We start from the raw sequence: 13,259 nt of genomic DNA on the forward strand, positions 1-13,259 counted from the left end.
AGTGAGGGGTGACTTGATTGAAGTATATAAGATTCTGAATGGTCTTGACAAGTAGGACATGGAAAGGATGTTTTTTAAATTCACTTACAGGGTGTGGGCATCGCTGCCTGGGCCAGCATTTATTGTCCATCCCTAATTGCCCTTGAGAAGGTGGTGGTGAGCTACCTTCTTGAGCCGCTGCAGTCCATGTGGTGTAGGTACACCCACAGTGCTGTTTAGGGAGGGAATTCCAGGATTTTGACCCAGCAATAATGAAGGAACAGTGGTATATTTCCAAGTCAGGATGGTGAGTGACTTGGAGGGGAACTTCCAGGCGGTGGTATTCCCACGTGTCTGCTGCCCTTGTCCTTCTAGCTGGTAGTGGTCGTGGGTTTGGAAGGTGCTGCCTAAGGAGCCTTGGTGAGTTCCTGCAGTGCATCTTGTAGATGGTACACACTGTTGTTACTGTGCATCGGTGGTGGAGGGAGTGAATGTTTGCGGAAGATGCTTCCTCTTGTGGGTGGGTCCAGAACAAGGGGACACTGTTTTAAAATTAGGAATCGCCTTTATAGGACAGAGATGAGGAAAATTATTTTCTGTCAGATGGTTCTACGACTTTGGAACTTTCTGCCTCAGAAGGTGGTGGAAGTGGGGTCACTGAATATTTTTAAGGCTGAGGTAGATAGATTCTTGTTAGGCAAGGGAATCGAAGGTTATTGTAGGTAAATGGATTGTGGAAACTGAAGCACTAACAGATCAGCCTTGATCTTATTGAATGGCAGAGGATGCTCGAGAGACCCAAGTAGCTTCTATTTCGTATGTTGTAACTGTAATGCAGTGTCACATGACTAGGAGACTAAGATCTAGTGGGAATTACAACCTGGTGTAGAGTTACTGAGGTGTGTAGAGATCTGTAATTAACCAAGAATGGTTTTTGCGGATAACAGTCTATGGTAGCATTCTTAGGGTAACAGACAAACCCTAAAGAAACCCCATGTAGACACCAAACACGGTGGCAGCAAAGACCCAGAAAAACTCCGAGAGGACTGCAGACCTGAGAGACCACTGAATCCTTGGAAAAGGACAGGACACAAGATTGAAGACTCATATGAGAACAGAGCATTCCTTGCAAATAATTATCCAATTCCCTCTTGCAAGCCACAATGGACCTGCCTCCATTGCACTCTCAGGCAGGGCAATTCAGGTCCTAACCACTCACTGTATAAGAACGCTTTTTTCTCACGTCTTCATACATTCTTTTGCCAAGTACCTCTGGGACTTGATCCTTCAGCCAATGGGGACAGTTTTTCTCCATCTACTCTGTCTAGGCCCCTCATGATTTTGAAAACTTCTATCAAATCTCCTCTCAACCTTCTCTTCTCTGAGAAGCTTCTCCGATCTATCCACATAACTGAAGGCCCTCATCCCTGGAACTGTCCTCGAAAATCATTTGTTCACCCAGCCCAAAGACTTAACATTATTCATAAACTGGTAGCATGAGCCGTCTGATTGGATTGGGCAGGTTCTGTAATGAATGTGCGATCCTGTCGTGCCAGATTCTCCTCCCTGTGCTCCACCCGGCTTAAGGCCCCAGCAGTGAAGGCCACAATCTACCACAAAAAGCTTTGCCAAATACTATTTCGTGACAATCATCATACATTTGGGGTTTTGCTCTTGTTTCATTATTAAGTCAAGGAGCAGACACCAAGAGCATGAACTTCTGAGGAGTGGCATTCACAGTCGGATTGCCGCTCTGCTCCTTTTTACTTACCTTAGTTGGAAGCTGCACATCTCCCACCTGACCTTCCGATTTGGGCCACCTCAGAATAGTGCAGCCTACTGGCTCCTTGGATCCTTCTGTGCAATGTAGCAGCGTTGTAGCGAAGCCACACCCCCTTTTTACAGCACTAGATGCCATAGAGCAGGTACGTTTAAAGGTCCTAGCCATTTTGAGAAGCCAGGGAGAAAGCAAGTGTGTAAGATAAATGGGCGAGGGGTTAGGGTGGTTGGGGTCAGGGGATGGTGGTACAATGGGTGGGGGTCAGGGTTGGATGGGTTGGGGAGCAGTAAGGGGGTAAGATGGATCGTGGGGGGGATTGGGTGGTTAGTTGGGGATTGGGAGGGTAGTCGGGCGGGGGGTGGTGGGTTGGGAGCAAGGTCAGAGGTGGTGGGGTCGTCAGGGCATGGTGGATGGGTAGTCTGAGGGTGGGTGGTGTAGTTGGAGGGGGTGAGGAGGGTAGTTAGGAGTTAGTTGGGGGTATGGGTGGTTGTCGGGGGAGGTGGGTGGTTATTGGGGGTTGGGAGCTTAGTCTGAGGGTCAGGAGGGGAGTTGAAGAGTAGAGGGCTAGTAGGGGCTGGGGAATTGTTGGGCGTAGTCGGTGGGGGGGGGGTTGCTTTAGTCGGGAGGTCAGGAAGGTAGTTGGGGGTGGGGGGCATTTGGGGGTCAGGAGGGTAGTCGGGGGGTGTGTGTTATTTGGGTAATCAGGGAGTGGGGTGGGGTAGTCGGGAGGCCGGGGTGTGGTCAGGTGGCCCAGTGAGGGAGTGGGGAGGTGTAGTCGGGATATCCCATGGAGGGGGCCGGAGATGGGGCAGGTGGAACAGATACCCAGGAGTTAGAAGTGGCTTTAATCATTCTAACTTTTCCTGGGTACCTATTCTGCTCGAGAGGTTGGAACCATCCAAAGTCTCCCAATTTAATTGGAGTATCAGATGGTTCCTAGCGCAGGGCAATTGCCCATGGAAATTTCGAACTTGCGTGGGGACTTGGGCGGGGGGTCCCCCAACACATCTTCTAGGGTACCTCCTGACACCACCCCCCACCCCCAGGGGATGGAAATCCTGGACCAACAAGTGTTATTTTTCTGTTGTGTATAACATCATTAATTTTGTTGATACCTAACCAGGAGAATTAAGGGGCTATCATCAGGTTTCAGAAACAGTAATTTATTTATTTGATAATTGATACAGTGACAGTCTCATGCTCTGAGTTTAGTATCTGAATCTGATAGCGTTACACGTGACAGCATTTCATCCCATACACAAACTGCTGCGGCTAAACTATGGGTGAAATTTTGACTCCTGCAGTTAAAATTGCACCCAAATGTCTTGGGAATGATACAAGCCTCCAGAGCTAGATTACAGAGAAAGTAACGTTTGCAGATGGCAGGGGCTATGGGTCAGCTGAAATGACTAGGCATAACTTTCAACTGGAGCAGGGGAGGAGGGGACTGAAAGGAAAATTGAGGAGCAAGTGTAAGAGGCTAAGAGTTGAAAGTTAAGCTCTTCAGCATAGAAGGTGGGACACAAATAGGAAACCAAAATTGGGTGGTGGGGGTGGAGCTGGCGCAGTGGTGGCAAAGGAGGGTGGGGGGGTGTGGATGGATGAAAAGGAACCTTAAAATACGCGGCTGACAGAAATGCCATTCAATAAAAGAGGGAAGGGAGCTGTGACATGGGGATAGGCACTAGATTCATCCTTCAAAGCCAAACTTCCCAATTCATCCACTTCACTTCTTTGCCCCTCAATGGCGAGGAGAATTTGTTAGTGAATGACAGAAACGCTCATGTCAATCTTTCTAAAGGAGGAAGACATCCTGGATCTCCTGGAGCAGTGTGAAGTGGACGATGAGAAACTACTGGGGAAATCGCCGCGTCAGAGAGGGCCAAAGGTATGGACTTGGCAGCGGTGCACTCAATGAGCACTCAATTTTACAAGGCACACGACAGCATTTTCAGCCAAGTTGGCATATGGCTTTAAATTGCCAATGGCTGAATTGCTGTAAACACCAGAGGCAGAAATATACGGTCTCCCTGGGAGTGGTTTGGCTGGTGGGCAAAGGGTTGTAAAAGTAGGCTTGATGTCCTGGGCACCTTTCCTGGCACCTACCCACCCGCCTCCAGCCCTACCACAAATTTATGCACAGTGGGGGCTAGGCTTCAGGTGGCCTACCCACCTTTGGGCCAATTTGAGGCCTTTAAGTGGTCAATTAATGGCCACTTAAGGGCCTGTATCCAACTTGCCGCAATTTTTCACACAGTGGGTGTGAGAGGGAGCCAGATTTGAAACCCGCTAGTTCCTACTTCTAGGGTTACTGGTTGGAAAGGGTGGCAATATCTCCTTTCTGGGCCTCCTAGGTATGTCAGAGGCCCCGCAAGTTCTGTTCCCCATGGTGTTTCTCCTCCCATCCGGCTGGTGTACCACACCCATCAACCCCCTCCCCTCCCCCACATTCCCCTACCCCTGCTGGAGCCTCCTATCCTGACCCTGCCAAAAACTCCCTGGACTTAGTTCTCCATCTGATCTGGCGTCCAAGTGTGGGCCAAGGCAGAGAGCAGGAAAGTGGGGTGCCTGTCTCTGTGTATATCGAGGAGACTTATTGGTAAAAAGTAATGTGTTCTTGTGCCCTGCAGCAGCTATTCTCAATGCCTGAGGCCACAGAGGCCACCTCAAGGAAGTATGATGATAGTAGCAGTAGTGGTAACAGCAGCTGCAGCTCGGATACCGAGGACGAGGACCTAAGGGATAAAAAATTTATGCATTTTCGAAAAGGAAGGAAGTATGAATCTCCAGAACGATCAGGTAAGTTTCCCAGTGTGCCTGTATTTACCGGGATCTTCCTTAAATAAACACTAGCTATGGTGTAAGGTATAGAAAATTGCAATGGCTGAAAAGAGAGACATGTTGGCGAAGCTTTTCATTTTGCACCCATCAGGATAAATGCAAGAATGCCACATTTCAAATGAATTTATACTACAGGAGAAAAGGCTGCTGATTGGTTGGCAAGTCAACACCGATTGGCCGAGGCATTGCCATGGAGAAAACAATGGGGAACTAAAGGCTCCCCAATTCTCTGGTAATTCAAAAAAGGAGCAAGGCTTGAACGTATCACTTTTGTTTGCAGAGAATGGGTCCTTGTGTATGAATGTATATCATCTACAGCAAAAGCAAATAAGACATGTCAGGAGTCGGCTGATTATCTCAAAGTGGCTGTTACTGTAGCTATTGGCACACTCAGGATTGCTCATCAAGTGCTGCCCAATCGCAAAATCACATCTAACAGTAGATGGTTTGTTTTGAGTTTTGTAAGCATGGGCTGGTTGAGTACACCTATTGGTTCCTTATGTCCTCTGTCTTCCATCCATGACTTCTCCTTTACTCAGAAGATTGGCCAAATGAGATTAGGGCCTCAAAACAGTTTCCAATGCCTGCAGTGCCTGGGCTATTGGCCAAAAAGTCTCCTTGTTATGGGACTATGATTTACCACACTTTTCTCATCCTTCCCACTCTTTCAAAATAACTCTGGGTGTTCCGTGATAATTGTGTTCTGCCCAGTACCATGACTCATTCCTCATGGTGTGACCATGGAACTCTCTGTCCTTGGCTATGAATCGACTTGGATTTCTTACTGTAGGGGCTCATCCCGATCTCTTGCCTTCCCAGCTCTTTCTCCAAAGTTTCCAGAGAAGTTATTGCAGGGGACGGAAGAATCCCATTGTAAGTTATCCAGCCCCTGGCATAAAATGCTCAGGATTGTTGATGCACAGTTCATGGTGCCAAAAATTTGATGTCCTTCAGAGGTTGGCTCCAGAATCAGTTTTGTCAAAACACGTTCCCACTAATTCTCTCTTGGTTTTCCCATCAGAACTGGGGCAGGAGTCTAGCAGCAGGGCTGGGAAAGGACTGGGACCCGGATACACCGGCTCCCAACCTCATGTGGGAATGTCCTGCTCAGGCTTCTAAAGGGCCCAGGGGCTCTGCTTCCCACTTCCAGCAGGGCCAGGGCCCTTATTGCTGGACCCTTCCAATGCCCTGTCCCAAAATTAAAATAGCTAGAGATTTGGGCTGGAGATGAAGCCAGATGAATCATACTAGATTGTTGAAAGGCGCCACTGGGTCATGATGGTGGACCCAAGCCAGGATGACACCTGAAGATGAGGAATTTTTATTTTTCATAATATCTTTTTATGCATAACATGTATTTGTTGCTTTCTGGCTCCAGCAATCTCACTCGACCATACGGGATTAAATGTGTAGGCCTATAGATTTAGCCCTGTGGCACCATTTGTTAGGCACTAACTGACCTATTGAACCCCAGGAAACCCGCAAGCAATTCCAGCTGGAAGTATCCCAACCCCCTGATCCTGACTCCCGGCCTCTGACCCAATCCTAGCCTGCGATCCTGACTCCCAGTCCCTGATCCTAACTCCTGGTGTCTGATCCAATCCCAGCCTCCGATCCTGACTCCCAGTCCCTGATCCTAACTCCTGGTGTCTGATCCAATCCCTGCCTGCGCTCCTGGTTCCAGTCTCTGATCCTGACTCCCGGTCCCGGCCTTCGCATTGATCATGAAACCTCATCCACGGGTGGGATGAGGTTTCATGAAGGATTTTATAAATCAAATCACGTGGGGGCATATCTGAAAAATTTTTTTTTCTTTATTTAAATTTTTCTTAATTTAATTAACCTCCCTCAGGCAGCTCTCAGGGAGATTCCTGCGCTCTTTCGTGCGCATGCGCAAAGGAGCGCAGGCCCCGACTCAACCTCCTCCCCCCGCCCAGACAGGGAGCGCTCAGCACTTCCGGGTGCGCGTCATGCTGGGCGGGCCTTAGTTGGCCCCCACCCCACGTAAAATGGCGGCACGCAGCTGATCACGGGGGGCAATCGGCTGCGCGCCCGCCCACGCCTGTTCCTGCTCAGCTACCCCGACGGGGAGAAAATTCTCCCCCTGGTCTCTGATCCAATCCCAGCCTGCGATCCTGATCCCAGTCTCTGATCCAATCCCAGCCTGCGATCCTGACCCCAGTCTCTGATCCAATCCCAGCCTGCGATCCTGACCCCAGTCTCTGATCCAATCCCAGCCTGCAATCCTGATCCCAGTCACTGATCCTAACTCCTGGTCCCTGATCCAATCCTTGCTTGCGATCCTGATCTCAGTCTCTGATCCAATCCCAGCCTGCAATCCTGATTCCAGTCTCTGATCCTAACTGTCGGTCTTGATCCCAATTGAAGCCTCTAATTCTAACTCCCAACCTAAAATCCTCAGTTTCCTCTCCTTGCTCCCTTGACCCCAAGGTTTTTGACCCCTGACCCCCTTGACCCCAGACCGCCTCAATGCCTGACCCCCTTGACCCTTGACATTAACAACAGCTCCATATTTCATTCCTCATCATCAGTAGGCGGCTGCCGATATCTGGGTAGTCTTGACCCTCAACATTAAGGCATAGGGAATATAATTATAGCTGCGCCTGAATTTCTAGACCACAGTGAGTAATTTGGCCCCTCTCCTCTAGACTGTAAGTTGCTTCCTTTTTCTCTGTTAAAAGAAAGAACTTACATTTATATAACATCTTTTGCGACTGCAAGACATTCCAAAGCGCTTTACAGCCAGTTAAGTGCTTTTTAAGTATCATGAATGTTGTAATACAGGAATCATGACAGCCAATTTGCACACAGCAAGCTCCTATGCACAACAATGGGATTATGATCAGATTAATCTGTTTATTTAGAAATGATACTCGGGGGTTAAATATTGGTGAGGAAACCGTGCAGAACTCCCTGCTCATCTTTTAAATAGCAGCAATGGGGTCTTTTACATTCACCTGAGATGGCAGACTGGGCTTTGGTTCAACATTTCACCTGAAAGTTGGCACCTCCCGCCAGTGCAGCACTCCCTCAGTACTGCATTGAAGTGCCAACCTAGAATATGTGCTCAAGCCTCTAGACTATGGCTTGAACACATTTTTTTTTGATTACACATAAATGATTTAGATATTGGAATACGGAGTAAAATTTCAAAATTTGCCAATGGTACCAAACTTGAAGTTGTGATAAACAGTGAACATACAAACGTATGAATTAGGAGCAAGAGTAGGCCATTTGGCCCTTGAACCTTCTCCACCATTGATAAGATCATGGCTGATCTGATTGTGGCCATATTCTACCTACCCCCGATAACCCTTGTTAGTGAAGAGTCTAGCTTCCTCTGCCTTAAAAATATTCATTGACCCTGCTTACACCGCTGTCTGGGGAAGAGAGTTCCAAAGGCTCACGACCCTCTTGAGAGAAAAATTTTCTCACCTCCATCTTAAATGGGAGACACTTTATTTTTAAACTGTGTCCCTTAGTTTTAGTCTCTCCCACAGGGTGAAACATCCTTTCAGCATCCAGTGATGATACCAATCGACTGCAACAGGACATAGATTAACAGAATGGGCAGACAAGTGGCAGATGGAGTTTAATACAGAGATGTGTGCAGGGCTGATGCATTTTGGCAGAAGAGATAGGAGAGGTAGTATAGCTTAATAGCACAGTTCTCAAGAGAGCAGGGACAGAGGGACCTGGGGCTCCGTGGGCCTAGATCTTTGAAGGAAGCAGGAGATATTGAGAAAGTAGTCAGCAAAGCACATGGCCCCTTGGGCTTAATAAATAGAGGTATTGAGTACAAAAACAGGAAAAGTTACGCTGAACCTTTATAAAGCTCTGGTTAGGTCCCAACTAGAATATTGCATCCAGTTCTGGTCACCACACTTCAGGAAGGATGTAAGGGTTCTTGAGGGGGTGCAGAGGAGATTTACCAGAATGGTTCCAGGGATGAAGGATTTTAGCTACAATGTTAAGTTGGAGAAGATGGGATTTTCCTTCTTAGAGCAAAGGAGATTGAGGGGAGATTTGATAGAGGTGGACAAGATTACAAGATAAGGTACACAAAGAAAAGCTGCCCCCTGATCTACAAGGATGGGGACGCAGATGTAAGGTTTTGGCAAGGCAGCAGGAATATGAGGAAGAGCTTTTTGCAGTGAGTAGCAATGACCCGGAACTCGCTACCCGCAAGTGTGGTATAAATGGACTCGATCAATGATTTCAAGAGGAAATTGGATGGGGGTTTGGGAGAAATAAACTTGCAGGGATGTAGGGATATAGGGGTGAATGGGATTTACTGGAATGCTCTAAGGAGAGCTGGCATGGATTCGATGGGCTGAATGTCCTCCTCCTGTGCAGGAATGACTCTGACATCTAACCCAGCAGTGAGAATATTAGCACTGAGCCAAGACAGAGTTATGCATTGCCATACAACTTTGAAATGTTGACTGTGCAAACGTTTTAAACATAGGAACAGGGGTAGGCTATTCATCTCTTCGAACCAGTTCCATCATTCAGTTAGATCATGACTTGATCTGCCTCTATTATCCTGCCTTGCTACTGCACCCACTCACCCAGTAGTCTGCATTGCTGTAATAAAAAAGATCCAAATTTATGAACCTTTCTTTATTTTGAGTCCCTTCACACCAAACACCCGCCTTGGGCAGTCTGAAGCCTCAATAATATCCTCGCTCTGGTGCAGAGCCTTCTGCTCACTAATTGAGGCTTTAAAGTTTTATCAGTACTTTTGACTAGTAAGTTATATTCATATTGTAATGAAACCTAGAACTGCGTTATTTTTATTCTATAACCCTATGACCTGTCAAGCTGTACCTCCAAATTCTTCTGCTCTTGTAAGTACCGAGCCTGCTTCCATTACCGTTGAATTACTGCAGTTATCTGTTTTCTCATCCAATTTTTAGGACCCTTTCCACAGGGGATTGATTGGCCAACAGTAATGAATGCATTTACAACAAATCTACTAGTATAGAGGTATCCAAGCTTTTTGTCTTTGGGGGTCACATAGGTGCGTACCTGGGTGGAGCCTCCCCCCTTCCCCCCTTCCCCCCTCCCCCCACCCAAGCAAGGACCAAATAAGAAGGTTCAATTCCTGTTCCCGTTAATCCACATTGCTGAGTCACTCATGTTAACATATCTTAGTGTCTCCGTCAAGTAGGCAACACTGCTAACAAAAGGCCCTTTCAGAACTCCCGGACCACGAAATTCAAAATGCAGGACTGTAACTAATACTCTCACTGAGCCGGTCGAGACGGTCAGGGCCTGATTACCAGGGCCCGAGGGCTACAAATGGTGGGGATGACGGTAAAAAGGGCAGATGATGGCGTACATGTGACTCCAGACCCACAGCAACGTGGCTGACTTCTACCTACCCTCTGCAATGGCCTAGCAAGACACTCAGCTCAAGAGTAATTAGGGATGGGTGGCAAATGCTGACCTTAATTGCCAATGGTGCATGAAAGAATAAAGAAAAAAAGTGGCTCTCAGGCCACAGGCCCCACACCCCCTGTCAAACTTGCTCCTTGCTCCTCCCAACCTAGTCGCTGTAGGCCCCACAGCAGTGGTTAGGGCCCAGTTCCTATACTTACAAGAGTGCTCACACCTCAGATGCTTTGGGGCATGTTTCTGCTTTATGTCACAGCATCTCATTAATTTGAAGGCTGATCTGCATACGGGTGGATCCAGCAAGGGCACCATTTATGAACATGGATCCAACTCAAAGACAGTTGATACAGTTCAAAGCAACAGCATGGAAACCAAACAATTCACCCTAGCTTTTAACTTATCACCATAATGAGAAGCGATTTCGGGACCTTTTGGCCTGATCTTCATCATTTTAGACCAAAGGTGAGGCAGACAATGGGCACAGAAGTGTTCAATTTAGTTACTGAAGAGCTCTAAGCATTTACGGGCAATCTTCAGCTGCAGACTTAGTAAAAATAACTCAACAGTTTAAAGGGAAGTCTGCAGATTTACCTCAGACTGATAAAATTACCAATTTCCTTTTAGAGTTAGAAACATAGAAACATAGAAAATAGGAGCAGGAGTAGGCCATTCGGCCCTTCGAGCCTGCTCTGCCATTCATTATGATCATGGCTGATCACCCAACCCAATAGTTGCTCCCGCTTTCTCCCCATATCATTTGATCCCTTTCGCCCCAAGAGCTGTATCTAACTCCTTCTCGAAAACATACAATGTTTTGGCCTCAACTACTTTCTGTGGTAGCGAATTCCACAGGCTCACCACTCTCTGGGTGAAGAAATTTCTCCTCATCTCAATCCTAAATGGTCTACCCCGTATCCTCAGACTGTGACCCCTGGTTCTGGACTCCCCCCACCATCGGGAACATCCTTCCTGCATCGACCCTGTCTAGTCCTGTTAGACGGTTGGCAATATTGACAATTTGGGATCCTAAATATGTTGGGGAGAACAAAAAAAGAAACAGAATGTAATATGCCTGTAGACTCAATTTGTGTACTTTGTCCTTTCACAGGCAGGTTCATCATGTCTGGTCCACACTAAGGGGGATAACAAGAGATTTCTAAGGCTAATAACAGTAGTGGTAAGAAGGGAAAATGCTCTCCCAATTTAAAGTAGGAAGAGAAAAGGCTATGGGAAGCAAATGATCCAATGGAAGTGGAATATAGAAACAGAGCCGCAGACATTCCCAGGCAGAACAAACTTCCATCCAAACCTGTCAGCAAACAGCTTTGCGACCAGCAGAAGTCTGATAACAGGATTCTTTATATTTTATGCCGGAGATATAAATATATATTTATAGATAGATAGAAAATAAATATAAAATAACCCACGCTTGCCTTCTGAAGCCTTTGATAATATTTACATTTGTACAACACCATCAGCATCGGAATATCTCAACGCTCTGCACGTGGGATTGCTTTTTTGTCCTGCTCCTATGCTTTTTGTGTTTATTCCAGGTACTTGTTCACGGTGTAGGGGAACAGCACACTTTTTGTTTTGGGCACCCCTGAAGTGTCAGTACCGAACAGCTCCGAGCTGGGGTGTCACACATTGGGCAGAATTTTACACCTCGCGGGCGGGGCACGTGCCCGATACGATCGGGCGTGAAATCGCACGAGATGATGTCGGGCGAGCGTCCTGACGTCATCGCGCACTGGCGCGATATTTCACCCGGCAGGCGCGCGTAAGAGTCGGAAGCGTGCCCACTGACGATTAAGAGGGCGATTAAGCCCCATTAACGGCACACACAATTGCCTGCGATTTGTCATGGCCCGTCCAACCTGATGGTTGGTGGACGGGTGAATGGGCCAGGCGGCCTTTGCATTTTAATCTCATCCAAGGGCGGGATGAAATCTCTGTTAGGGAAAAATATAAATAAATATCTGGGAACAGCATTTTTATAAGGTATGGTTTCAGGTGCTTGACTGCGATGCATGGATGTTTTTTTTCCGCAGCTTTATACATCTTGATTTTTATTATTTGGAGGTCTGCGGTTCCCTGAGGCAGCTTTCTACCTTCGGGGAGCTCTCCTGTGCCCGCGGTGACTTCGTCGCCCGCCCTCTTCCTGCCCCCACCCCGGCAGTGCTGAGCATTTTAGTGCACATTTTACGCTGGCTGCCCGTTAATAGTCCAGCCAGCATATGAAACCACGGTCGGGGGCCAATCGCAGCCGACGGTCCATTTCCCGGCCGAGGGTAAAATTCAGGCCATTGTGATGCCCAGTGAAGCTCCCTCAACATTTTTCTAAAGTTTGTGTGTCCGCCTCCCAACCTCAGCAGCGTGACGAGTTTTCCCATTCTCAGCGCCAACCAACCCTGAATTCCAATGCCACTCCATGATGTATTCAGGACCGGTTTGTGCTCGAGACCCATCCTCAGTAGATTGAGACGGCAAAGCTCATTTCACATCGGGCCCCTCAAGCCAGCCGACAAAATGGGCTTTCATCTCTTTCCTCCAGCCCGAACTGGAAACAAGATCAGAGGGGTGGAAGGGTCAGTGCCTGCCGCTAGTATGCCACCTAATTCACTCAGTAGAGTGAGTTGTAGCGTGGCAATGCTTGTAATAGAACAGCCTGAACTCCACCAATAACATTCAGTGAAGAGCTGCGAGCGCTGTTTTGATTGAGTTGGTTGAGGGAGATCATATTGGCAGGAACAAGGAGAACTCACTGCTGCTTTTGAAGCCATGGAGTAGGATGATACAGTGCAGAAGGAGGCCATTCAACCCATCATGCCTCTGCCAGCTCTTTGGAAGAGCTATCCAATTAGCCTCAATCCCCTGCCATTCTCCGTAGCCCTGTAATTTTTTCCTTTTTAAGTAAAAATGCTTTTTGAAAGTTTTTACTGAACCAATTTTTTAATGAGTATATGTATACATATTTGACATTACACTAAGTAGAGATAGTTTGAGTGGAGAGGTCGTTGAGGAATGACCCTTCCCTGGCTGCACAAGGGAAACAAGCGGGGAGATGGTGGCGTGATGAACTAGTAATCCAGAGGTCCAAACTAATGTTCTGGGCACTCAGGTTCAAATCCCACCACAGCAGCTGGTGGAATTCAGCCACATCTCCTGTCGGTGGTGTTATGAAGCCAGCTGAGGTTACCCCTGGACAAGCCCGATCCCATTGTGGAACCCAGCTTGA

The 13,259-nt window shown here is 47.5% G+C and overlaps 1 protein-coding gene across 1 annotated transcript in view; it reads left to right on the forward strand.

Moving 5' to 3' along the window:
• Positions 1-13,259, forward strand: part of ttll7 (tubulin tyrosine ligase-like family, member 7) — a 272,951-nt gene that overhangs the window by 181,904 nt on the left and 77,788 nt on the right. The window contains exons 15-16 of the mRNA XM_078560682.1: positions 3,561-3,647; positions 4,390-4,558. Coding sequence (XP_078416808.1) covers positions 3,561-3,647; positions 4,390-4,558 — 256 coding nt within the window. The remainder of the gene's footprint in view (positions 1-3,560; positions 3,648-4,389; positions 4,559-13,259) is intronic.

Source organism: Cetorhinus maximus, chromosome 17 (assembly GCF_964194155.1).
Source record: "Cetorhinus maximus chromosome 17, sCetMax3.hap1.1, whole genome shotgun sequence".
NCBI classification, from domain to species: domain Eukaryota; kingdom Metazoa; phylum Chordata; class Chondrichthyes; order Lamniformes; family Cetorhinidae; genus Cetorhinus; species Cetorhinus maximus.